Raw genomic sequence first — 26,175 nt, forward strand, 5'->3', positions numbered from 1 at the left:
TGAAAGTACCTGAGAGAGTTGGGGCCTCTTCCAGCTGACAGGCACCAGGCCGTTGGAGTTGGATCCAGAGGAAGTGGAGGACGTGCTCCGGGTCACAGCGATGACTTGCGGTTTCCCATTCCGCCCTGCAGCTGTGCGCTGGTCCCCGTACTTATGCCCTATGATGGGTGTCTGGGGGTCAAAGGTTAAACCAGTTAATCTCAATTATACAGGTCTAATTATTTTCTGATAAATGGTAGGGGATGAAGGTAAAAGATGAGAAACATGGAAAGAGTGAAAAAAACAATCAATCAGAGAAGGACGAAAAGATAACAAGAGGACGTAGGTCAGGACAGATGTCAGAGAAAGGTACTTCTTTGTATTGACATTTTAGCAGCACATACAGTTTCATATAAAAACATGTTACAACATAAAACACAAAGCACAACAGTTTAAAAACATCAATTTACACATTGAGCAGGCAAGACCTCACCTCTGAGATGTCAAAGTGGAAGTCCAGCGTCTTGCCGGGCAGCTCCTTAGAGGAGTTGTTGAAGATGCGAGTGAAGGCGATCTCTGGGGATCCAGAGGACTCGGTGCTGTAGGAGCGCTGCACCTCGTCTGGCAACACCAGGCTGGCCGACCGAGACACCACCAGCTTCAGAATGTTCTGGGCCTCCTTCCAGTACGGGCTCTGGGGAACGCACAGGAACAGAGGTGGTGTTGGTTAGATTGTCAATAGGAGAGAATTTTAAAATGGTTTTAGGAGGACACCTCAGTTCTAGGGAAAGTTAAGAAATATATTGTCTTTCAACTCAAACCTCTTGTTCTTTCCCATACAAAACACCATCCAATTCTAGGGCTATCCACAAATGTGAAGGAACAAAATGTCCACAGTCAGTGCTCCTATTATACTGTATGACATTTTCTAATTCAGGTTTTCATGTCATGTACACGAGTACAGTGAAATGCCTTTCATGCAAGCTTCAAACCCAACAATGCAGTAATCAATATAGTACTAAAAATAACAAGGTAGAACAAAAACATGAGAAATAAAAATAAGAACACGCAAAAGTAAGAAGCTATGTAGAGGGTCAGATCCAATACCATATTTACAATGTGTAGGGATACTGGAGTGAAAGAGGTAGATATGTATAGGGGTAAGGTGACCAGGCATCAGGATGTATGATAAACAGAGTAGCAGCAGCGTAAATGAGGATTGCATGTGAGTAAGTGTGTGTGTGTGCGTGTGTAGAGTCAGTATAAATGTGTGTGCATGTTATGCGTGAGTGTGTAGAGTCCTGTGAGTTTGCATAGAGACAGTGTCAAAATCACATAGAAGTGTCAACTAGTCCACGTATTTAGCAGTCTTATGGCTAGGGGATAGAAGCTGTTCAGGAGCCTGTTGGTGTCTGACTTGATGCACCTTGCCGTGCGGAAGCAGAGAGAACAGTCTATGGCTTTGGAGGCTGGAGTCTAACAATGACTACGCGGTCGTGGGTGAACAGGGAGTACAGGAGGGGACTAAGCACACACCCCTGTGGGGCCCCTGTGTTGAGGGTCAGCATATTCGATCCTACTCGGACCAGGCTGACAACCCTTACAAGCAACCTTGAAAGAACTCGGTCTGAATTAACAGTCTTTATTCAAACATACTAACAAAAGAATCCACTTGTACAAAAGCACACACTGCTGTGGAGGTCGGTGAGTGGAGAATTGTCCTGAGGCTGGGTGGGGGAGGGTAGGAGTGGTAGTCAGGCCAGCTGCAGCTCTGACTGAAGAGCAGTTCAAGCCCAGGGGTCAGGGCTGGTAAAAGGCTCTTCTATAAAGAGCCTTGGCTGGCTGACTATGTCCAAATGGCCTGAGATCCATGACCTGCTTTAAATCTTCAAGTGCGTCACTCTGTAGAGAGGGAGTCATTCTGGCTTTCTCCCTCACATATTCACTCTTACACACCAAAGGCTGTATCTGCTGAAATGAAAGAGCCACGTGACACATACAGGAATAGAGCTGCCTGACACAATGTACTGTATCAGCCAATTCCCGTTCATTCTTCTCAAACCTCCCAGATATGAGGCCTAAACAGTGTCAGAGTGTTTAGCTGAAACCTAAAGGGCGTCCAGGTCTCACCTGGACATATTTGCCGATGATCTTCATGATCTCCAGGTTGAACTGTTTGACGGGTGCAGCCGACAGGTCAATGTGACTCAGCAGGCTGTAGATGATCTGCAGCAGGGACTGCTGCATGCTGGGTAGGCCTTTCTCCAGCAACTGGGGATGAGAGGGGAAGGGTAAGGAACAGGCTCACAGCAGCTATCATGGGTTAGATGTTGGACATCTGATTACCAGCTGATCAACAATCAACTGCTGACTTGCCATAATAAAAAAACACAAGCTCCTGTAAATGGAGGTTAACCAGTGGGTGTAATGTAGATGGACTACGTAATAAGTTGCCAGCTTTGATTCTCCTCATTACTTCTATGAAAGCCTGGTGTTGCGGGTGCTTACCTCGGCCAGGTATGTGACCAGATTGAACGTGATCTCAGCGAAGGCGTCGTGCAGGTAACGACACACCACGTTGATCCAGTTGGCGCAGTCTCTGGAGTAGCTGTGTGCGCTGTACAGGCTCATCATGTGGGCCAGGTTAGACAGCGTGGCGGACTTCTCCTCGGCACACACCTTGGCTATCTTATCCGCCGTCTCCTTGCAGAACGGAGTGGGGCTGTCAAAGTGCTGGATGAGGTGAGGCAGCAGGCACAGGATGTTCAGAGGAAAACCTACAAGGAGACGGCAACAGACGACGTCAGGATCAAGTGAATCTAGATCGTCTGAGCTAACACAGGAAGAGAAACAGGTCTAACCCCATCGGAAGGCTCTAGGGGGGATTAGTGCCATTTACCAAGCATGAAGCCAGGAACTTGTGCTGAATAAAATCAATAAGATCAATACCTGCTCGCTTACCTGCCACCTGGGAGGGGTCGACCAGTGTGTGGCGGGAGACGCTGATGAGCTTGCTTAGCAGGTGGATGGTGAGCTCCTGGGTGGAAGCTGAGGTGAAGCCCTTGAGGAAGAGCTGCAGCAGACCAGGGAAGCTGTACCATTTCAGCTTGGCCTGCACCCTCTCTAGTCTCTCCCTGCTGTCTGCGTTCTCCAGGGGCAGCTGGCCCAGTAGCTTGTTGAGCAGCCGCAGGGCCAGCAGGTACTCAAACTCATAGTCCGACTCCAGGAGGGAGGCTGCTATCCAGAACACCGTGGCCATCAGGTTGGATGGGTCCACAGGAGGGATGGCCTCCTCCCCAGGACCCCCTCTGCCACCCTCCCGCAACGACGACAAGCTCTGCGTTCGTGCTAGGTTGCCGTGGCTACCGGCCAGCCGGTCGGCGATGTCTAGGGTGTTACTGCGGCGGCGGTCTCCCTTACGTTCACCCATGAGGCTGGCGCGGAGGGAGTTGCTGCGGGTGTGGCTGTGGGGGTAGTGGCCTTGGTGGAAAAGACCACCGCTACTCAGATTCAGCTGGCCCGTGCTCTTCCTTTTAGCTGCAAACTTGGCCCCCAGCAGGTGCTCATGGGCAGAGGCCCTGCAGGATAAATGACAATGAGTATTTCGCTAACACAGGGTTTTAAAGTATCCATAATGCGTGTGTTTAGAGAGCGCGAGTTGACAAAATTGTGTTTGTATCAGCGACGGGACATTCCACAGTAACAGTGTGAAGACAATGTCCACTGAACATTTTACAAAAACACATTTACTTGAAGAACAGTGCAGATGCAAAGTTTGGTAACAGAATGACTGTTTGTGCTGTTTGTTCCGTCATTCTGTTACCAAACTTTACATCTGCACTGTAAACGTGTTTTTGTAAAATTCTCAGTGGAAATTGTTAAGTAGTCCTTGTGCATAGAGTTGTATGGTTTGCTTAACTTTGCAATCATTGGTTTGCTTTGACATAGATTTTTCACATGAAATGTGAGTCTCATTGTCACTGTTACCGTGGAATTGCCCAGATCTAACTGGTCAGTGCTTACTGTGCCAAGGCAGTGAGGAGGTCATAGTTCTTGACTGTGTCAGCGAGCGTGTCGATCCCTGACTCCAGAGTCAGCAGCAGCTCGATAACAAAACCCTGAGGAGACAGAGGAGCAGAGGTCAACCACCGAGACAATCCGACCCCTGATACTGCAGTACCCAGTGGCTGCTGCTTCCTAACAAAGCTGCTGATCCACACTGATCACAGGTCAGAGTGGCTGAACCCTCTGGAGTATAGTCCCTGTTTAAGTGGCTATGCTCTCTCTCATCTGAGATCAGAAGTTAGTGAGAAAACAAATGAGCAGACAGCCCAAAGGTCATACTAGAAGGTGGTTGTCTTGATACCGGTGGGTCGTCTAGCTCACCTGTGCCTCCTCTCCCGGGTCGCCCACTGTCTCTACGAGGCGTGAGAGGACATCAGAAAGTGTGGCGGCTGTGAGGGGTTGTTTGAGAGCCCTGAAGATCTGGAAGGAGCGTCCTGCGTAGTGACGAGACGAGCAGGACAGAGCAGTCTGCAGGGCGACCTCACTCAGCAACTGCTCCAGTTGGAAACCTGATTCACATAAACAGCCAGAGATATTTAATATAAAAACAAGGATGCTAGACATAAGAATAGAGGGATATTTAATGGCAATATTTTAGCGCTAAGAAATGCTACAGACAGGACAGTCAGTGCAGCAGAGAGGGATAAGGAAGTGACAAACACACAAGGACCTGACTGGGACTGTTTGAAGACTGTCACTACATGTCGGAGGAACACGCTCAGCTGGTCAGCACTCTTTATGTTGGGGTTCTTGGGTGACACGTCCTCATGGTTCCACAGGGGCCCCCGCTTCCTGCAGGACAGGAAGACAAGACCGAATCAGGAGAGAAAACGAGGGGAAGTCCGAATGATCGTCACAACTCATCGAACCCTGATATTCTCACCCAAAGACAAAAATGGTTTGTAGTAGCACACGCAAACACATGCAAATGAACGATACCCCATCCTTTCAGACATGGCTGCAAGTGCGAGATCAGATACATGGTTTGGATGAAGAAATGAGTCATGATGGTACAGTACATCACATAAGACAAACTGATATATAGAGCCATGACAGACACATACAGTGCAAAAAACAGATTTTCAGGTAAATGTAGTGTAGTTGAGTGTAGGGTACTACCTGGAGGTGACAAACTCGATGAGGGCTTTGACCTTCTCGTACTGCTCTGCGGTGACGTCCACCTCGTTGATCAGGGTGGGGGTGAGGTGGGGCAGGGGGACGACTCCTGCACCCAGGCTGATGCTGGACGACGTGGAGCTGGAGCTCAGGCCTGAGTCTGTCATGGGAGACGGCTGGTAGTCTGGCACAAAGTCACACACTCCTGCGTGAGTAACACACAGACACGAGCATGGCTGACGAATCGCTAGAAACTTGAGATTTCACACACTGATCTGTGAAGACTGGAGAGCAAATGAGGACGTGGATCTCTGCTGCCCCCTACTGATCTTATTGAACAATACAGAACCAGGCAAAGGGATATTTGCGTGCTTGAGCTAAGCTACTCAGATCTTTGCAGAGCGCTACTGACCTGTGAGGTTGAACTCGTGGGGCGGTGGCTTCACGGTCAGCACCTTGGGGTCGTTGTACTCTCGGTTGCGCAGCAGCACGGAGGCCAGGGATTGGACGCCGCTGTTGGTTCCCTGGACGACCAGCAGGTGAAGCAGGAGGCGTTTGCAGTGCTCGTAGACCTCAGGGTGCTGGTGGTCCAACCCTGGTGGGGGGGAGAAACAACACAAGGGACTGCTGAGAAAATCTATTCCATGAACACTGGCAAAAGTAGAGTTTTGCATTTGTTTTGCCTGTAAATGATGAGTATAAAGACAAGTATACCTCACTCAAATTGTAATCAGTCAGCTGTATAGAGGTGAGTGGTTAGTTACCTATGAAGATGGAGTGCAGCAGGAGGTGAAGGTAGGCGCTCCACTCCACTTTGACCCCATGGTCTACTATGAGGTCAGTCAGTAGGATGACAGCTATGTTACACCTGAGATACACCACACCAGAGGGTCAGCTGGGACAGGGGAAAGGTCATACAGACAGGTCAGAGGTCAAGTGGAGAGGGGGGGGGGGGGTAGAGGTTACCTGTGGAGGGGTACTCCAGGGGTGTTGGTCTCCGGCAGGTAGTCCACCAGAGGGGACCAGCAGCCCCCTGTGGGAGGGAAAGGGAGGGGCTCGGGACGGTTGTGGTCCATCACCTTCAGACGCCAGTTAGCATACAGCGGCATGGAGTCACCTGGCGAAAACAGTGGCTTATCACACACACCTGTGGCAACGTGGACGTACAGTATGTATATACAGTTGAAGTCGGAAGTTTACATACACCTTAGCCAAATACATTTAAACTCAGTTTCACAATTCCTGACATTTAATCCTAGTAAAAATTCCCCGTCTTAGGTCAGTTAGGATCACCACTTTATTTTAAGAATTTGAAATGTCAGAATAATAGGAGAGAATGATTTATTTCAGCTTTTATTTCTTTCATCAAATTCCCAGTGGGTCAGAAGTTTACATGCACTCAATTAGTATTTGGTAGCATTGCCTTTAAATTGTTTAACTTGGGTCAAAAGTTTCAGGTAGCCTTCCACAATCTTCCCACAATAAGTTGGGTGAATTATAGCCCCTTACTCCCGACAGAGCTGGTGTAACTGAGTCAGGTTTGTAGGCCTCCTTGCTCACACACGCTTTTTTAGTTCTGCACACATATTTCCTATAGGATTGAGGTCAGGGCTTTGTGATGGCCACGCCAATACCTTGACTTTGTTGTCCTTAAGCCATTATGCCACAACTTTGGAAGTATGCTTGGGGTCATTGTCCATTTGGAAGACCCATTTGCGACCAAGCTTTAACTTCCTGACTGATGTCTTGAGATGTTGCTTCAATATATCCACATCATTTTCCTTTCCTCATGATGCCATCTATTTTGTGAAGTGCACCAGTCCCTCCTGCAGAAAAGCACCCCCACAACATGATGCTGCCACCACCGTGCTTCATGGTTGGAATGGTGTTCCTCGGCTTGCAAGCCTCCCCTTTTCTCCTCCAAACATAACAGTCATTATGGCCAAACAGTTCTATTTTTGTTTCATCAGACCAGAGGACATTTCTCCAAAAAGTATGAGCTTGTCCCCATGTGCAGTTGCAAACCGTAGTCTGGCTTTTTAATGGCAGTTTTATAACAGTGGCTTCTTCCTTGCTGAGCGGCCCTTCAGGTTATGTCGATTTCGCACTCGTTTTAGTGTGGATATAGATACTTTTGTACCTATTTCCTCCAGCATCTTCACAAGGTCCTTTGCTGTTGTTCTGGAATTGATTTGCACTTTTCGCACCAAAGTACGTTCATCTCCAGGAGACAGAATGCGTCTCCTTCCTGAGCGGTATGACGGCTGCGTGGTCCCATGGTGTTTATACTTGCGTACTATTGTTTGTTCATATGAACGTGGTACCTTCAGGCGTTTGGAAATTGCTCCCAAAGCTGAACCAGACTTGTGGAGGGCAATTCTTTTTTTTTTCTGAGGTCTTGGCTGATTTATTTTGATTTCCCCATTATGTCAAGCAAAGAGCCACTGAGTTTGAAGTTAGGCCTTTAAATACATCCACAGGTACACCTCCAATTGACTCAAATGATGTCAATTAGCCCATCAGAAGCTTCTAAAGACATGACACAATTTTCTGGAATTTTCCAAGCTATTTAAAGGCACAGTCAACTTAGTGTATGTAAACTTCTGACCCACTGGAATTGTGATACAGTGAACTATAAGTGAAATAATCTGTCAGTAAACAATTGTTGGAAAAATTACTTGTGTCATGCACCGACTTGCCAAAACTATAGTTTGTTACCAAGAAATTTGTGGAGTGGTTGAAAAACGAGTTTTAATGACTCCAACCTAAGTGTATGCAAACTTTTGACTTCAACTGTATATAAAGCATAGAGTAGTATGGCTGTCTCTTACTCTTCTCCTCCTCATAGGATCCTCCAGAGCTGCTGCTGTAACGAGACTCCAGGCGGTGGTGCTGACGGCTCAGGTTGCTGTTCAGACCACTGTAGATGTCCAGATGGGTGGAACTGCAGACAACAGAGAGACAGCTGTAGTCTTACTGGGAGTGTCTCGGTGTGTGTGTGTGTGTGTGTGTGTGTGTGTGTGTGTGTGTGTGTGTGTGAGAGAGAGAGAGTTAGTGTGTGATCTCATACCCGTCATCCATGTTGGAGTCTTTATTTTTGCTGCTGTCATGGTGACCGTCGGTTCCTGGCACCATGGTGTTACTGCTGGAGTTGGTTCCTGTGGACAGAGATGGGGATAGACATCTAGAAACTACGGCAACAAGGTTTATGAGGTACATGACAGACAATGTCATTATGACAGTCATTCATACAGTCCAACAGTCCATGAGGGAGCAGACGGGAGAATATGTAACATAGAAACATCAAGCATCTGTGTTTCATATCCCAGAACAGTAGGGCTATAACGTAGAGGGACATGTATAGAAGACAGTGTGATATATACCTGCTGAGGTGACGGAGGGGATCTTGTAGCTGGAGGTGATGCGGTAGTAGGGAGGGTTGTCCATGTGAGTGACAGCAGAGCTCACTGGGTCTGTCAGGTCCAGCTCACACATCAGCTCCTCCAGCAGCTGCATAGTCTTATCCCTGCCTAGGTAGACCACCACCCGCTTCACCTGACAACACACACACGTTTCAACAAACATTTGAGATGACTGAATAATGGTTGGATATGGGAGGTGTGAGGGAGAGAGGACAGTGTGTGTAAACTGGACTTACATAGGGCAGGAGGCTGGGCTCACTGTTGACCCCTGACATGCTGATGAGGAAGTGCAGGATGATCTTCAGGTTCTTTGGCCAGCTGTCGGCCAGGGTGGTCCACACGTTCTCTATCTCTGACCACGCAAACTCATCCCCGTACTGTATGCACAAGCGCAACACAGTTCAAACAAACACTATCATTTATCAGCAGCAGACAACGTAATGCCTGTGTGGGGTCAGGTCGCGGTCGTACCTTGGCGGTCATGAACATGAGGTTGTTGAGCACCATGGTGGTGGCGTGTGGGGAGCCCCAGCCCTCCCCTCTGAGCCAGCGCCGGCTGTTGACCATCATCATGTCGCGCTCGTGGGCCTCTTCTTCCTCCTCACAGACTGGGGGTTCCTGTCGCCGTGGCGACGGCTTGAAGTCCACCAGCTCCACGTTGTTCATCCAGGGCAGGAGGTAGTGCAGCATCACCTGGCGACCGCCAGGGTGTGCTGTCTGGATACGCTGGCTCACCTCTGGGGAAGGAAACAGCACAGTCGCCGCACCAATAAGACTCAAATCTACGTGCCAAACGACAAAGCTACGCATCTCGAATGACCGGCCATTTCCTTTTAAAGAGCACTACATTGACCAGGGTGTCCTTTGAGATTTGCCCAATGAGACCGAAGAGTGTAGGACAATGTGTGATGTAACAGTGCAGACCTGAGAAGATGGGCAGGGTGAGCTCTGGGTATGTCCTGGCCAGCTCCTCAGACAGCTGGTAGTAGGAGACAGAGTAGAGGTGTGGCAGCGGGGAGGGAGGGCTCAGGATCCCATCTGTTCTCTGGATCTCCAGTTTGTGAGCGTAACGGAAGAGCTTGGGCTCCAAGATCTGGGGAACAGAACACGCACAGAAAAATCCCATTAAGTACATGTAAAAAATAATGGATTTTTCCCAAATAGATCCAGTATGTGTCCCGGATCGTGTCAAACCAACCTGCAGCAGCTGCATGGCCACCTCATAGATATCTCTGGATGAATCAGCCGACTTGAACAAGATCAGATTCAGCAGCACCACAGTGTCAAACTGGTAATCCCTGTAGACCATACGATATCAATCATATTAACACATCATGGATTACAGAGTTAATACACAGAGACACACACACACACTATAAAAATGGCCGACGTGCCTGTTGTGAAAGACGTTGGCGATGGCCCTGAAGCAGCCGGCAGCCACGCGGCGTGAGCCAGTGTAACAGCGGTCCACAGCCCAGAACATCAGGTTACTCTGGTCTGGGTTCAGCTCCAACAGCAGCATCACCGCCTCACAGCCCAACTGGTGCACCTGCAGGGACACACACAGAGAAACAGACCATCAGAGGGACCATCAGCACAAGCCCTCCATATACACTCAGCGCTGCACCTCAAGAGTCAAGCTATTTCCTTCCCTTCATCCGTACCACTCAAAGTAATTGAACCCGTGAAAGTTTAGCCTTATCCTGTTTGGCGATCATATCAGTGCAGATGACAGACAGCTGGTGGTAATCAAGGAATAGTTTAAGCCCAGCAGTGGGGCTGTAGTGCAGAAGGGCTCTTCTCTTACCTTCCTGTCCTGAGAGTCCAGGATGTTGTCCAACCACTTGTAGAGATAACCGTCAGAGGAGAGGCCAACGTTATCAGCCACTGGACCACAGCACAACACTGCCGACATGGCCTGCAGACACGCAGTAAACAAACATTTACCCCGTCATGACGTGTTTACAGAGTGGGATCTCAGAGATAGTCTTGCGTGTGAACAGCTGGTTGTACCTTGAGAGCACAGTACTGGTGTCGGTTGATCTGCATGTTGCGGTCGCTGTACCGGTCTAGTGGGGTGAACATGATGCTGAAGGGCCCCGCCCAGTGGCTGAACAACATGAATAGACTGTGTCTCAGAGACTGCTGGGGGAAGATGGTCCTCCTCTGGTGCACTGGTGGGAATACATACGCAGATGTCAAATAGCCACTCACACATATACAACATTTTACACTTTATAGTGTGTGTGTGTGTGTGTGTGTGTGTAGTACCTGGGACGTTCTGAATGATGTTGGCCACCAGAGCGCTGAAGTGGCAGCGGATGTCCTTCAGTGTGTCTGAATCTTTGTCGTTCTCAGCCTCCAGCAGCTGTCTCGTCAGATCCACATACTCCAACAGTGTCGAGTTCAGAGAGTGACTCTCCCCGTCCAGACCGCCACTCCCCCTGCACACACACACAGGGGGTACAGTACAGGGGTCAGTGAATTCAAAAGATGGAAGGTCCATGATTCTATTCTAGGATACTATATAACTACTTGTGTATTTATATGTAATGGTTCTGTTCTGGCTTCCACTCACGTCTGACTGACGACGCCAGCGTCGGCCAGCAGCTCAAAGATCCGGACCAGCTGGACCCTCAGGATGTCGCGACGCCTACGTCGCTTCATGTTCTGCAACAAGAGGGGCAGAGCCAGTACTGAGCAGGTAGTACAGTGTTATGTTAGATACATGGAGATGTGAGGGTCAGTGAGCTGCACCCACCTCAGGTCTCCTCTCCAGAGCCTCCTTAATGATGGGGTTCAGTTCCTCTATCAGATCTCTGGAAGACGGAATAGAAGTAAGGAAAACTACCGGGCAAACGCTCATACAAACTCACTCACTACATTCTGTGCCTACTAACAAAATAACGCACACACTACTATATATTCAAACATGCAAATTCGAACACAGGCAACTGAAACATGACTCTCAGCCACAGGCGGACGTACAGAGTGGCTCCCTCACCTGAAGGCCACGGGGTTGGTCCTGCCAAGCCCCAGGACGAGTGACTCTGTGATGTCCATGCTCTCAGAGCGCATCATCGGGACAACGTGTTTGAACAGGGATGAGGGGGACGGAGTGCCAATAATCTGGACACACACAAAGATCAGAAATCAAAATGAAAACTAATGATTTTTCAATATCTAACTAAAAGGATAGAGATGTATATAGTAAAAAAACACTGCATTTTCTCAACTTGGAATAGGCATTATCACACTGACAGCAATCAAGTAAACGTATAGAGAGAAAAAATGGATAGGTCATGCCCTCTGACCTTAGAGTCGTAGCTGTAGCCACTGTCCGGCGTGGACGCCAGCGTCTCAGGCGGGGAGCAGCGGACGGAGCCAGAGGTGGAGGAGGAGGAGTTGGGGGAGGAAGTGGCGGAGCTACAACAGAGGATCAGGTAGTTCCTCCACAGCCCCACGTACGAGTCACTACTGCTGCTCAGGCTGTTCAGCTTCTTAGCATTTATAGGGCTGCTGCAGGGGCAGAGGACAAAGGTCAAAGATTAATAACAGGCAGGCGATATAGAGATATATATATATTGTTTTTAAAGTTTGCGGGCAAAGATGCTCAATTTTGCTGCGGCAATTCTGACATTTTGAATGGCAATATGCAAAAACTGTTTAATTTGTGGTGAAAATGAGTTGCAAAGGGAAAAAGTTTGTTGACGTGTGGCTTAATTGAATCATACTACGTGGTAAATTTGCTGGGATTGGTTGAAATTGCATGCCCTCTTTTTGTACTGCGCTGATGGGTAAGTTTAATGTGATAATATTGCTACGCTTTGAGTGCTTTAAGTGGAAATAGTGAGGTGATTGGTCAAATCTGCAAGCCATAGCATAATATGCATGGAAATCGCAGAATCTTGGAATCCTGGAGGGACTGATTTACAATATTACTGAAATAATTTCCATGTGTGTCAGACATACAAACACTGTAAAAAGACAGGGGCCAACTCTCCTCCTCACGGGGCTCACATACGTATACAGCTGAGGGATCTATTAGGATGAAGTCATCCAGTCACGCGCCGAGTCTCCAGTGACGGTGTAGACCGTATGGACACCGTACACGAGACAGGGTGACGTCACTCAGCCCTTTAGTGCGCAGACTGTAACCACATCAATTCTAAGTGCCTTTTTACAACCTCAAATCTAAACGTGTACATGCACCTAAGAGAACAACATTGACAGAGTAAAGGCCTGGAGAGACATACTTGATGTCCACTTGCGGAGAGAGCAGCTGCAGGCGTGTGTAGGCGAACATCCCGGCGTAGTTGAGTGCGGTGGGGCAGTGCTTGGGCAGGTGCTCCTGGCGCAGGAAGCTGGACAGGCTGATGACCCAGGGGTCCTGGCCCTGCGTCACGTGGGCAAACACCCAGATGTGCGACGGGCTGACCACGTCAAACTGGTGGCTGATGGGAGACGAGTTCCATTCTGCCAGCGTCTGCAGGTCGATACCGCTGGGACAATATAGCAGGTTGGTCTGCAGGGGAGAGGGGAGGATGAGGGTCAGGGTGTATGTACCATGTTGTGCTGCTGCCATGTTGTTGTCATGTGTTGCTACCATGTTGTGTTGCTGCCATGCGTTGTCCTAGGTCTCTCTTTACGTAGTCTCTTGTCGTGATGTGTGTTTTGTCCTACATTTTTATTTTGAATCCCAGCCCCCGTCGGTGGCCTTTTGCATCTTGGTAGGCAGTCATTGTAAATAAGAATTTATTCTTAATTGACTTGCCTAGTTAAATCAAAATCATGTGTGTGTTGCTTTGCCATTCTTACCTGGTCAGCTCCTGTGAGATGGATGAAGCTCTCCAGCACAGATGCACTTAGCCTGTCCATCACATCTATGGCCAACTCCTCATCTCCCTGAAAAAGTCAGGCAGAAACAGTAACTGAGTCTCTTGCATCTTAACTGAGGTTACTTTAACAACACTTCATCTAATTATTTGAGTCACTTTCACAACCCCATCTGTCAGTCTGAGTTGGTAGTTACCTTGGCGATGCCCAGAGCGGTGTGCAGGGCTCGGACCTCTTTGAGGATATTAACAGCCAGCCTGCGCGTGGCGGGGCGGCAGCTGCACAGAACCACCAGTGCCAGGCCCTCCGCCACGTGCAGCACCCCCCACAGAGGAGAGCGCTCCAGGGGCAGAGACGGCCCGCTTCCAGGGCCCTGCTGGAGCACACACACAGACAGGGTTACTTTATCACACAAACCCAATTCAAAATACACAATATAAACTGGATGGTTCGAGCCCTGAATGCTGATTGGCAGACAGCCGTGATATATCAGACCGTAAACCACTGGTATGACAAAACATTATTTTTACTGCTCTAATTACATTGGTAACCAGTTTATAATAGCAATAAGGCACCTCGGGGGTTTGTGATATGTGGCCAATATACCACGGATAAGGAATGTCCGCGTTGCGTTGTGCCTAAGAACAGCCCTTAGCCATGATATATTGGCCATATACCACACCCCCTCTAGCATTATTGCTTAAATAACCCTACTACTACAGTACAGAGCAAGAAGTTCGAGTCCCTGTCCTTGTACGGCGTTACGCACATGTAAAACACACAGGGTTGACCACAACCAGACAAAATGAGAGACGCCACAGCTATCCACTCTCCACCCACCTGTGCCTCGTGGGTCTTGTTGCTGGTCTGGACGGCCTGCCTCCACTGGCTGATGAGCTGCAGCAGCATCTTGACGGCATTGTCCAGCAGCGTGGGGTGGACGTCGGTGACCTCGCGCACCACGAAGTAGACGAAGCCAGAGAGCACGTCCTCCCTCCACTCTGGGAAGTCCAGCATCAGAGCCTGCAGGGTGGTGAAGGCCAGGCCACGCAGCTCCTCGTCCATGTGGATGGTCAGCCTGGAGAGGAGAACGACGCACGGGTCAGACAGAGGTCAAAACGGGATCACAAACAGAGCTTTTGAAGGCACGGCTTTGGCAAAATAAAAAGCCCCATTGATCTGTTCAGACAGAGGTGGTGCATGTGAAGGAGTGGGGTCTTTTACTTAGCCAGCAGCTCGATCAGGTCCTGTCTGCTCATGCCGTCCGGGATCAGCCTGGGGATGGCCGCCACACACGTACGGAACAGATCGATCTTCGGCTTCCTCTCCCCCCTGCAACACAACACACAGTTTACACACACACACACAGTAAAAAACACACATGTTATGGGCCACATATGTTTTAAGTCAGAGAGGCCCTTACGTGATCATGTCCTCAGGCTCTTTATTGGACATCTGGACGTTGGTCATGCTCATGGAGCGCCCCACTTCCTTGTCCAGGTGACGCAGGATGTTGTCCAGGGCCTTTCTCACCGCTGGGTAGTACAGCGACATGCCTACAAACACACACAGTCATCACTCTGATACTAAACACAAACTTAACCTTAAAATGACCCACTCCCATAAGATTATTTATTTAAGAAATGTATTCGGCAGAGACAGTGCACAATGATCAACATTTCAGGTTCAACATCAATGTAAAATTGCCGGAGTTAGCAACAAAGCTAACTTTGGTCCATAGTCCCTGAGTCATAGCTGAGTCATACTGTCCTGTTGTGACCAGGGTGGAGCACAGAGATGTTGACCTACCGATGACCTTGGCCTCCTCGTCAGTGAGGGTGGTGGCGAGGAAGATCTTTTTGACCCGCAGAGTGTTTCCTGAGGGCATGATGACCCCTGTGGTGGGCATGGGCGGCTCCCCGTCCTTCTGCTGCAGACTGTCAGCTATCACAAGGAAAGCCCTCAGGCCAATATTCATCCTCTGGGAGCGAGAGAATGAGAGAGAGAGGGAGAAAGGAACAGTCAGAGATTATACTCTTCAATCACAGTGAGTATGATTGGAAAATGACTGTCGTCTCTCGGCCATCTCTTACCTCTGGATTGATGGTGAAGGTCTTGTGAGATTTCCCCACACACAGTAGGTCATAAATTATCTCCTTCATAGCAAAGTCAAGCCTTTCCTGTGAAATGAGCCACAAAGGACCAATAATCACTAATCACAGATAACATTCAAGCCATTCGCTGAATTATACAGGAAGAACTGCTCCAGCATGACCTCAAAACAAACCTGAGCTATGAACTGGATGATCTTGACAAAGATGTTGAGGGGCGTGTCCCTCGGCACCACACTACGGGAGCCTTTGGGGAAAAGTGCTGAAACGATGCTGAGCAGCCGGCTGCAGGGAAACAGGAGAGGATTAAAAAGGATTATTCAACTGGGGATGTTCACCAAGGAGTCTGTAGACTAGACCAGTTCTGAGAGTAGATGGGATTCTAGTTCTGCAGAAGGAGTGGGCATTTGTTTGTTGTAATATGGTGATTTAGGTGCTGGTCTGGGTGATTTTCATTTGACAGTGTCTGTTCACACAGAGATAGCGTGGTCATGGGCCAACAGGGTGAGTGTGTGGGCCCTGACCCGTCTGTCTCTGGGCTGGGCTGGTACTGACCTCTGCGTGACGGTGTTGCTCTCACACTTGATCCTGATGATGTAGACCCACAGCAGTCTGTAGAGGGACTCCAGCGCCACACGGGACATTTTGGGGTCTTTGTTCTAAAAAAGGGACAGAGGGAACATTCAGAACTGCCTCCTTTGGGAAGTCCGGTGTGGAGCACAAACCATTCCTTTGACCTACTGTACTGAATGAGACAATTCACACAGCTTGTTTGAGGTCTCATTTAGAGTAAATGTTTGAGATGCCCCAGTGATGGATATGACTCGCGGCAAGTCGTATCTGTGATTTGATAACGAGGTCCACCTTCAGATCTAACGGCCTGTCAGATTCATACATCTGTCACACACCAATTACATTTAGGAATCATCTTATATAAAAACGACTGACGTACGAGATTCTTGAAAAGATTTCAGCTTGTCGTAAAAGAAATCTGTGCCAGAGTGAGCCTGTCTATATATAGATGTAGTACACCGTGTTATGCTAGCGGTAGTTTCTGATGTTCCGAACCCCGGGGAATGTTTGTACAGCTGAGCGTTCACAAAAACAAAAATAAAAAACGGTGACTAAAAACGCAATTACACAGTGCTGCCCATCAAATCCACGCACGCAACAGACCCTCCTCCAACATCAACACAGCGGACAACCATACAAAGGATTCTTTCAAGGGTACTAAAATGACCTTTCCAACCCTTCAGTGGGCCGTGGAGCTGCAAGGGTGCTTAACACAGCAACGCCACAGAGATAATAGAATTGGGTGTAACTAGAGACAGCCTCTCACGAACGCTAATAGAACACACAAAAGGATGCAGGACTCTACTGGTCTCCAAAACGAGACTACAAAATCCATCTGGTTAGTCCTCAGATCTACCAACAACTCCTTCCAGGTAACTGGCTTCGTAATACCCCTCAAAGAGTAAGGTAGGTCTCTGAGAATGTGTTAGCTACACATTGGCATGATGCAGTCCGCTCTATTGACATCACCAGGATGATGCGCTAACCACTACTATACACAGAAAACAGCAAAGCCATAAACCACTGATGAAGTCAAAGCCATCATTGCGTTTCAAACAATTTGCGATTAAGCGCCAAGTGCCCAACCACTATTTTCTGTGTAATCTTTTCTCTCAGTAAGTTCCACTTTAAGAGGACTATCAGTGTCCAGCACATTGTTGCCCCTGGCTAACGAGGTGCATCCCCTCTGTCCTCCAGAGGCTCAGGACAGGGTCAGGTGACCTCGGAGGGGGGGGGGGGGGGGGGTCAAGCCACCAGACAAACTCACCTGCAGTGTCTCAATCTGCTTTCGGATGCTGTTGTTAGACGGTATCTGGAGCGAGTGAAAATGTGAGCCAAAACGACAGGAGACATGGCGTGTGAGGATGTGGGGAGGGAGACATGCAGGTTAGAAAGAACAGAGCAAAATATAATAGAAACACAAAAATGAGAAGTTTGACTAAAAACCCTCACTACCAACTAACTGCCTTCTATCGACTTGAGTCAGTCTCATATTAGACACAGAAGTGAGATGCAAAGTATGAAATGCAAAAGCAGTAATATGTCAAAACACAAATATCCATCAATATAGTCGTATAGAAAGACTGCAATGATACACTAATATAGACAATATTGCATAGTTTTTTACATTTTGACATGTAGCATGATGTTCTTATATTTCATACTTTTTGAAAGTGAAGAGAGATGAAAGATGTGCAATAGATGGCAAATCAAATTGACAGGGAAGAGAACACACACACAAAGCAGGGGTGAAGAAGGTGTGGACAGATGGCGTGTGGAGAGGGACAGTAAACGGACACCAAGTAGGAAAGCAAGCCGTATGTTACGGCACCGACAAAATCTGATTGATTCTCGCTCTCCAAAACAAGGTAAGGCACCAAACTGAATCAATCGGAATCAGCATTTGATCTGGAGTGATGTGAGAACAAGGACAGGGTTCAAATGGCCAATAGGAGCTAAATCATCACTCCAAACAAATCTCCACCAGAGACTCAAGGTTTCACCACAAAAACAAGGGAGATAAGTCCATTTGGTGCTGATGTAATCTAAATCACCAGGTTAAGTAAAACTATGTCATCAAAGAGAATCTAATCTTTCACAGGATATCAAAAGCAACTGAATCACCACCTGACTGTGATTATAGAGAGTCAGTTCAACAACAGTCATCAGGAGCAAAGGCAATTATAGCACGTGTCCACCATGGAATCAGAGGGAATGAATCGCCACAAGGGAATCTATTCAGAGTTGAGAAGCGAGGAGACAGTCACACAACACAGTAAAAATCTGGGCTGGATTGGCTTGAGGTACGGTACAGGAGAGGAGCACGATTGATTGGCTTGATCGGTTTGGAAGGGGTTGTCAGACAGGGTAGGAGGAAGATATGATTTTTAAGGCACACCCTTCAACCCCAAAACACCTCAGATCCATTTCTGATGTGTGGGGGATGGCTAACATCTCACTATGACAATGAACAACTTACCTGGGCTAAAGAACATTCTGCTAGAGCAATAAGGGTTCAGTCATGGTAACAGTAACACATGGCAGAACTTGGTATGCAACACATATTTTAAGTTCATAGCACTTAACACAGCTAAAGGGACCGGAGATAATCTATTTTCATTATACAGTCTTTAGAAAATGACACTCAATGACATGTCCCAGTGAACTTCCAACATTAGGGAAGCCGCTGTCTTTAAAGATAAAACAGAAAGCGTCCTATTCAAATGTGAAATTGGCATGTATGTTTGCATTTCTTTTCAGAGTCCTTTAAAGGCCAGTAACTGTCAGGTACATGCTTGAGCTGATTGTGTCGTTTACCTTCAGGTGCGAGAGGCAGTTTGTGAGGAAGATGTGCCAGTTATTGAGGAAGAACTGCTTTTGACTGACACACAGCAGGCACGTCACCAGAGGATACAGAGCCTGAAAGAGAGGGAGGGAATGGGTAAAGAGAGGGAGGGAATGGGTAAAGAGAGGGAGGGAATGGGTAAGGAGAGGGAGGGAATGGGTAAGGAGAGGGAGGGAATGGGTAAAGAGAGGGAGAAGATAGTTAACAAGTTGACATAATAAAAAAAGAGAGCGGGAAAAGAGACGGGAGAGAGAAGTGGGAGGGAAGAGTTGACATTACCAAAGAGTGCTTCTTCCTGGAGCTAAGGTCAAAGGTTGTCTGGTAGAGCATCTCCACAAAGTTCTTGAGGCACGGCACGTTGACTTCATTCTTCACCGCCTGCAGGGAGGAAGGGGTCACCACAGCTCATTCAATTAATACGTGCGACCAAAATGGTACCCTATTCCCTTTATAGTCGCCACTATGGCCTATTTATTGCCTTACCTCCCTTATCCTACCTCATTTGCACACACTGTATATAGACTTTTTCTATTGTATTATTGACTGTATGTTTATTCCATGTGTAACTATGTGTTGTTGTTTGTGTTGCACTGCTTTGCTTTATCTTGGCCAGGTCGCAGTTGTAAATGAGAACTTTTTCTCAACTGGCCTACCTGGTTAAATAAAGGTTAAAAAAACAAAATATTGTGCACTACTTTTCACCAGGGCCCACACTTAGGGAATAGTGTGCAATTTCAGACGCAGTCAATGACATTACAGCCAATCTAATGTGCTTTCTATGGTAACTAACACAGTGGAATCTATCTTTTACAGAAAAACACTAAGCTACTAATAACCATTCTGTGGAATGTGGGGTTTCCCATGTTTTGTACTATGTTGTCTGGTTGGTACTCACAGCAGCAACAGGGATGAGGATCTCAACAAAGAGGCCAGCCAATGCATGCTTTATGTCCTTATCCTTCACCTCCAGGAAATACTGGGCACACTCCTGAGGAACACACAGAGCCATATCAACATGGATGAGGACAAACAGAGTGACAGATCCACAAACCCATTAGACACATAAAACCAAGACAGTGCAACGGATTCTTGCATATGGGCAGAATCAAATGTATTTATAAAGCCCTTCTTACATCAGCTGATGTCACAAAGTGCTGTACAGAAACCCAGCCTAAAACCCCAACAGCAAGCAATGCAGACGTAGAAGCACAGAAACCAACAGACGTAGGGGGGAAAAAATTAATCTCTGCATATTACCCAACATGTTCCATTAACACGCTGGGAAAACCAGGGCTTGTTTCGAGGGGAGCATATTGAGCAAGATTTTTGCTGCCGTATTGAGCTTAACGAAATGCCATTGCTCCGTTCAGTGCTCTTGGCTGGGCCTAAAATGCACACACTCCTCTTGGCACAATGATCCGCTATTTGATCGTTACTCTGGCTTTATGAGGCTCTGCTACAGAGAGCTGCTGAGTCCCAACAAAAGGGCTGCAGTAAAACCTCTAATGGGTGTACAGTGGTTCCGCTGAGAGCCATCAGTCGAGCATACGGAGCCACTCGGACACAATCAGACATACAGTACCGTACAGTCTGGGCATCCAGTAGATTAGATCAACGCCTGTTGCTTGGACACATCAGGGTTGAATTCACCAAAAACTTGAAACGGGAAGGAATGCCTGAACTTGTCCAATGAGGAACGCTTCTTTTCTTGGTACAGTTTGCTACGGTGCACTCTAAATGAACACGACCCAGGATAACTGACCTGCATGAACTGGAAGGAGGCCTCGAAGTCCTCCACGGGGTACATCTTGACCCTGAAGAACTTCATGCCCATGATGAGGCTGATGATGCTCTGGACCACGTAGGGGCTCTGCTCCTTCTGTCTCAGCTCCTTCAGCTCCGTGATGAACTTCTTACGCACCGCCTGGAACCTGGAGCGACCAACGCACATTACACCGATTTAGCGTCTCACTCAGCCTCTGATTCAACGGACTGAGTCTTTCATAAGGAGTTGGCTCATTTTTAACATATAGTTTAGAAGTGGCATGTGAATAAAACAGGAGTGACCTGTTAAGTTATTTCAACGGTGTTGAGAGGACTTAAACTTGGAAAAACCCCAAGGAGAAAACGCTTACTTTGACTGTGTGAGAACTCCGATGACCTCCGCATACAGGTCTGCTATGATGTGCACATTGCCAGTGTTGGGGCCGGAGTACCTGTCAATCAGAAGACATCGTTGACCCACCCACACAAAGAGAAGTAGCTCTCGTAATATTTTAACATGGGTGTACGAAGACACTGACCCATAAACAGACCTGTGAGAAGCAGCTGAACAAACAAAACTATTAAAGGAAATATCATCCCAAAAGCCATCTCTCTAAAACCAGAGGCATGTGGCTGTATAATGTAGGGTTGAAACAGTTGAGTGGAGGTTTACTCAACTTGTCTAACAAGTGCCGATTGTGTTTTCTGTAAGTGACAATGTGGACAGGCCATAAAGTCACACACATTGGTTATAAAAAACAGTCTATCCAAACACCCATAAAGTAATGAGTCACTGCGCTGCAGAGCCAAAACCACTCAGGAATATTATCTGTGTTGGACTAAGACCACTGTACTGTATATAGCCCTCAAAACTCAACTGTGGACCTCAAAGCCAGTTCCATTGCGTTTTTTCATTGTTCCCCTCTAAGCAGGGACTGATTTAGACCTGGGAGACCAGGTGTGTGCAATTAATTATCAGATAGAACAGAAAACCAGCAGGCTCCGGACCTCGTAGGGTAAGAGAACACCGCTGGTATATATGACAGCAGTGTGTGTGTGTGTGTGTGTGTGTGTGTGTGTGTCAGGCCTAGGCAGAAAATAGCTGTAACTTATTTATTTGAAAATACCAACTTTTCAAATACTCAAGGTAGATGAATTTAGTCTATATAGTTACAACTAAAAGGCAAAAATGATTTGATATTCAAATACAGGTCTCAGAAAAACAAATAACATTTGAAACTATTTTGAATACCTCTCAGAAAACCAAAGCAACATTTGAAAATATTTGAATATATGCAATTAAATTGAAAACCAAAAAACATTTGATGAAGACCCAAAAACTACAAGTTAGGGCTCTTAGATATAAATCTTAATACAGCCTATTTAGTCTAGAACTAAACACGAGGGACATTAAATCACCTCAACATTAGAGTAGACCACTTTTGCAGCTTCAAAATGACTAACAAATATATTTTCATAATGAGTGAGACAGGTAGAGTAATACTTGACATCAATTTCTTTGTAACTTTGTGATTATTACCATAGCAAAGTTGTTACATAATTGCATAATAATGGAGTTATTACATGGAATAAGGAACAGTCACTTGGTAGCATTCCAGGGCGCATTCTCAGAGAACGCGCAGAACAGCTGGCAGGTATATTAACGCTAATGTTCAATCTCTCCTTGTCCCAGTCTGGAATCCCCACGTTTTAAGATAACCACCATCATGCCTGTTCCCAAGAACTCTACGGCTTCATGCCACAATGACTACCTCCTTGTAGCACTCACATCTGTAGTCATGAAGTGCTTTGAGAGGCTGGTTATGGCACACGTCAACGTCATAGTGCCAGACAGTTTAGACCCACTACAATTTGCAGACCGCCCCAACAGTTCCACAGACGATGCAATCTCAATTGCGCCCTCACCCACTTAGATAAGATGATTACCTACTGTACGTGAGAATTCTATTCATTGACTACAGCTCAGCATTCAACACCATTGTCCCCTCCAAGCTTGTCACCAAGCTTAGGACCCTGGGTCTGAACACTTCCCTCTGTAACTGGATCCTGGACTTCCTGACGTGCCGACCCCAGGTGGTGAGGGTAGGCAATGTCACTTCCGCCACGCTGACCCTCAACACAGGGGCCCCACATCGATGTGTGCTCAGCCTCCTCCAGTACTCCCTGTTCACCCACAACACCATCAAGTTTGCTGAGGACACGACGGTGGTAGGCCTGATGACCGGCCACGATGAGACAGCCTACAGGTAGGTGGTCAGTGACCTGGCAGTGTAGGGCTGAAACAACCTCTCCCTCAAAGTCACTAAGACCAAGGACGGGGGCAGGCACGTCCCCATCCACGGGGCTGTAGTGAAGTCGGTCAAGAACATACATTTCCTCAGTGTCCAAATCAGTAGGAACTTAATATGGTCATACACAGTTAAGGTGCGACAGCGCCTCTTCTCCCTCAGGAGGTTGAAAAGGTTTGGCATGGGCCCTCAAATCCTCAAAATGGGACAGCCCATTAACATCACTGGGGCAGCGCTCCCTGTCATCCAGGACCTCTACATCAGGTGTTTTGAAAGGAAGGCCCAGAAAAATCATTCAAGACTCCAACTACTCACCCATAGAATGTTCTCTCTGCTTCAGCACAGCAAGCGCTATCGGTGCATCAAGTCTGACACCAACAGGCTCCTGAACAGCTTCTATCCCCTAGCCATAAGACTGCTAAATAGCTAACAGAATGGCTACACAGACTATCGGAGTTGACCTTCGTATTTTATTCATATTTTTGCACCGTCTCCATGCACTCACAGGGCCTTACATACTACGCACAACGATACTCCTCACATACAAAACGCCCACTCCACAATTTGCACACACACGTATGCACATACGTCTTCACTGACTCTACACACGCACACCCACTCACATACAATCATCCTATAAGCTGCTGCTACTCTGTTTATCATACATCCTGATGCCTAGTCACCTTACCCCTATACAGATCCAGCTCTATCAATCCGGTATCCCTGCACATTGTAAATATTGTACTGGAGCTGACTGCATACACATATATAGTAGAATGCTATGTATATATGTTTGTGTTCTTATTTCTATATCGTGTGTTTTTGTTCTACCATGTTACTTTCAGTATTATATTGATATTGATTACTGCATTTGTAAGATTAGCGCTTACAAGAAAGGCATATCACTGTACTTGTGCATGTGACATTAAAATGTAAAACTTCCTTGTGTACAGTAGTTACAAAAACAATTAAAATAAAAACGCAATTAAAATGCTCCTACGGACGTATTACATAACGCGCTCATAAAATGTTGCGCCAAAAGTAATTACAGTTTTATTACACAGGCACAAGAACAGTTTAATGTTAAACGTTTAGGAGAATGCTCACAGTAATAAAATATATTTATATTAAGTGTCGGAAGGAACCTAAATATCCCAAAACGGCCTTCTTGAATCAACTACAGCAGAGTTCGGTGGGAAATCATGTTACTTTGTATTCCGAGTAAACTATCCCTTTAAAGATGGTAGTGTGTGTGTGTTTGAAACAACAACACTTAACCTCGGCTCGTCAAAGAGGTTCAACTTGCTGTTTCCAAATGGCTTTGAATTACTCTACAGTATTTTCAGGTATCATCAAATGAATTGCAGCTTTTAACCTTTTCAGTGGCATGTTGAAAGAGAGTCATATAATAGTTGAGCGTTACAACTTATTTATTCTTCCCTCCACAAAATATAATTGGCTTGACGTGATAATGTAAACCTGGGGCAATGGACATTCAGGAGAATGGATTCTGTAGATCAAAGTATCAAATATGTGTAGATCAAAGTCCGATATACTGGAATAGTACAGGAGATTGTGTTCGCACAAATCATTCCATTTCTATCCTCAACATACAGTTCCATACAACCCTGCTATACAGCCCTGCCATTAGCTGAAGACAGCCAATCCAATAGTTTCAAAAAAACACAACAAAAAAAAAGCAACCACTTCCTGAGATCAGTATTCAAATATTTAAAAAGTACTTGCTTTCTCAGATCTGTATTCAAATAGCTGTAGTCACTTCCTATGTAACTATTTGTTCCCCTGAATTTATCACAAAGGAAAGTTAAAACTACAGTCATCCCAGGTCTAGTGTGTGTGTGTGTGTGTGTGTGTGTCTCGTTTACACTTACCCCTCTTTGTGTTTAAAGTGCTTGAATGCCAGGTTCAGAACTTCATGTACTAAAGCGTCTGGCACGGGATGAAGAGGAATCTGTGACGCAAACATTAAATCACCAGTCATAATAGGCACATTGATACTCCCTTCATGCTGTCTCCGTCTCTCTTTGCTAACATTCATTCTCCTCCCTGTTGTAGCCAAGGACAACCAAGCTCTATGCTCAGTCAGGGCTTGTTGATGGTCTAAGAGAGTGTGGTTTGGATTCGGTTAGTCTGCTGTCGGTCTAGATGGTGTAGTTTAGGATGACAGCTCGGTATGCTGACATTGCATTGACCACACTAAGGGAGAGGACTCTTATTTATTTTTATACCCCCTTTTTCTCCCCAATTTCGTGATAGCGATCTCGTCTCATCACTGAAACTCCCCAGGAGATGCTAAGGAGAGGCGAAGGTCGAGTCATGTGTACTTCATGACATGACCCGCCAAATTGCGATTCTTAACACCCGCCCGCCAGCGCACCAATGTGTCGGAGGAAAAACCGCTCAACTGACGACTGAAGTCAGCTTGCAGGTGCCCGGCACAAGGAGTCGTTAGAGCGCGATGAGCCAAGTAAAGCCCCCCCGGACGACGCAGGCCAAGTTTGCAACGCCCAAAGGGAACTCCCGGTCACGGCCAGTTGTGACACAGCCTGGGATCGAACCCGGGTCTAATGACGCCTCAAGCGCTGCGATGCAGTGCCTTAGACCGCTGCGCCACTTGGGAGGCTGGGAGAGGACTAACAGCACAGACAAACAAACAGAAGTAAAGTTAAACAGGACTTACCTGTTTTAAAACTTCTACTGAAACTAAACAGAAAATGAAATCTATGGCTAAATCCCTCCGCTCCAATAGGTAGTCTTTATCCCGATGCTGTTCATCCCTATGGGGAGGGAGGGTGATAGATCGAGAGAGAGAGGGAGAGAGAGGGAAAGGGTTATGACGGACTGAATAACACTAAACACACTTACCAGAAACAGGTTGATTGTTCAGGAGCGGGAAGTGAGGGGAGGACAGGAGAGAGGGATGAGCAGATAACAGGAGTATCGTACCCTTTGGACTTGGTGCTGGAGCGAGGCCTGTACTCATAGGACTCATCCTCGGTGCCACTCTGCCGCCGGTACCAGTCAAACAGTGTGCGCAGCAGGGAGGGCAAACAGTGTTCCGCTATGGAGCTCATAGAGCTTATTAACTGTGAGAAAAGCACGCAGACGCTTCACAATAGAGTCTACACACGTTA

The 26,175-nt window shown here is 47.1% G+C and overlaps 1 protein-coding gene across 25 annotated transcripts in view; it reads right to left on the minus strand.

The window, feature by feature from the left end:
• Positions 1 to 26,175, minus strand: part of LOC139578560 (protein furry homolog-like) — a 91,009-nt gene that overhangs the window by 16,177 nt on the left and 48,657 nt on the right. For 10 of the 25 annotated variants that reach the window (XM_071406337.1, XM_071406320.1, XM_071406336.1 and 7 more), the window contains 46 exons: positions 25,988 to 26,127; positions 25,722 to 25,818; positions 24,913 to 24,992; positions 21,083 to 21,163; positions 20,710 to 20,878; positions 19,843 to 19,935; positions 19,227 to 19,325; positions 18,920 to 19,021; positions 17,370 to 17,414; positions 16,085 to 16,188; positions 15,706 to 15,814; positions 15,512 to 15,598; positions 15,228 to 15,399; positions 14,842 to 14,974; positions 14,643 to 14,750; positions 14,259 to 14,496; positions 13,615 to 13,794; positions 13,401 to 13,487; positions 12,839 to 13,107; positions 11,897 to 12,101; positions 11,587 to 11,711; positions 11,344 to 11,401; positions 11,161 to 11,252; positions 10,854 to 11,026; positions 10,596 to 10,756; positions 10,390 to 10,500; positions 9,977 to 10,131; positions 9,781 to 9,880; positions 9,507 to 9,675; positions 9,054 to 9,319; positions 8,819 to 8,959; positions 8,544 to 8,715; positions 8,231 to 8,318; positions 7,992 to 8,104; positions 6,127 to 6,277; positions 5,925 to 6,028; positions 5,573 to 5,755; positions 5,164 to 5,365; positions 4,709 to 4,836; positions 4,366 to 4,553; positions 4,003 to 4,097; positions 2,929 to 3,557; positions 2,488 to 2,756; positions 2,110 to 2,250; positions 473 to 673; positions 10 to 171 (listed from right to left, as the gene is read on the minus strand). In XM_071406337.1, coding sequence (XP_071262438.1) covers positions 10 to 171; positions 473 to 673; positions 2,110 to 2,250; positions 2,488 to 2,756; positions 2,929 to 3,557; positions 4,003 to 4,097; positions 4,366 to 4,553; positions 4,709 to 4,836; positions 5,164 to 5,365; positions 5,573 to 5,755; positions 5,925 to 6,028; positions 6,127 to 6,277; positions 7,992 to 8,104; positions 8,231 to 8,318; positions 8,544 to 8,715; positions 8,819 to 8,959; positions 9,054 to 9,319; positions 9,507 to 9,675; positions 9,781 to 9,880; positions 9,977 to 10,131; positions 10,390 to 10,500; positions 10,596 to 10,756; positions 10,854 to 11,026; positions 11,161 to 11,252; positions 11,344 to 11,401; positions 11,587 to 11,711; positions 11,897 to 12,101; positions 12,839 to 13,107; positions 13,401 to 13,487; positions 13,615 to 13,794; positions 14,259 to 14,496; positions 14,643 to 14,750; positions 14,842 to 14,974; positions 15,228 to 15,399; positions 15,512 to 15,598; positions 15,706 to 15,814; positions 16,085 to 16,188; positions 17,370 to 17,414; positions 18,920 to 19,021; positions 19,227 to 19,325; positions 19,843 to 19,935; positions 20,710 to 20,878; positions 21,083 to 21,163; positions 24,913 to 24,992; positions 25,722 to 25,818; positions 25,988 to 26,127 — 6,975 coding nt within the window. The remainder of the gene's footprint in view (positions 1 to 9; positions 172 to 472; positions 674 to 2,109; positions 2,251 to 2,487; positions 2,757 to 2,928; positions 3,558 to 4,002; positions 4,098 to 4,365; positions 4,554 to 4,708; positions 4,837 to 5,163; positions 5,366 to 5,572; positions 5,756 to 5,924; positions 6,029 to 6,126; positions 6,278 to 7,991; positions 8,105 to 8,230; positions 8,319 to 8,543; positions 8,716 to 8,818; positions 8,960 to 9,053; positions 9,320 to 9,506; positions 9,676 to 9,780; positions 9,881 to 9,976; positions 10,132 to 10,389; positions 10,501 to 10,595; positions 10,757 to 10,853; positions 11,027 to 11,160; positions 11,253 to 11,343; positions 11,402 to 11,586; positions 11,712 to 11,896; positions 12,102 to 12,838; positions 13,108 to 13,400; positions 13,488 to 13,614; positions 13,795 to 14,258; positions 14,497 to 14,642; positions 14,751 to 14,841; positions 14,975 to 15,227; positions 15,400 to 15,511; positions 15,599 to 15,705; positions 15,815 to 16,084; positions 16,189 to 17,369; positions 17,415 to 18,919; positions 19,022 to 19,226; positions 19,326 to 19,842; positions 19,936 to 20,709; positions 20,879 to 21,082; positions 21,164 to 24,912; positions 24,993 to 25,721; positions 25,819 to 25,987; positions 26,128 to 26,175) is intronic. The other 15 variants (XM_071406338.1, XM_071406326.1, XM_071406330.1 and 12 more) reach the window with 8 other exon arrangements.

This window comes from Salvelinus alpinus, chromosome 6 (assembly GCF_045679555.1).
Source record: "Salvelinus alpinus chromosome 6, SLU_Salpinus.1, whole genome shotgun sequence".
NCBI classification, from domain to species: domain Eukaryota; kingdom Metazoa; phylum Chordata; class Actinopteri; order Salmoniformes; family Salmonidae; genus Salvelinus; species Salvelinus alpinus.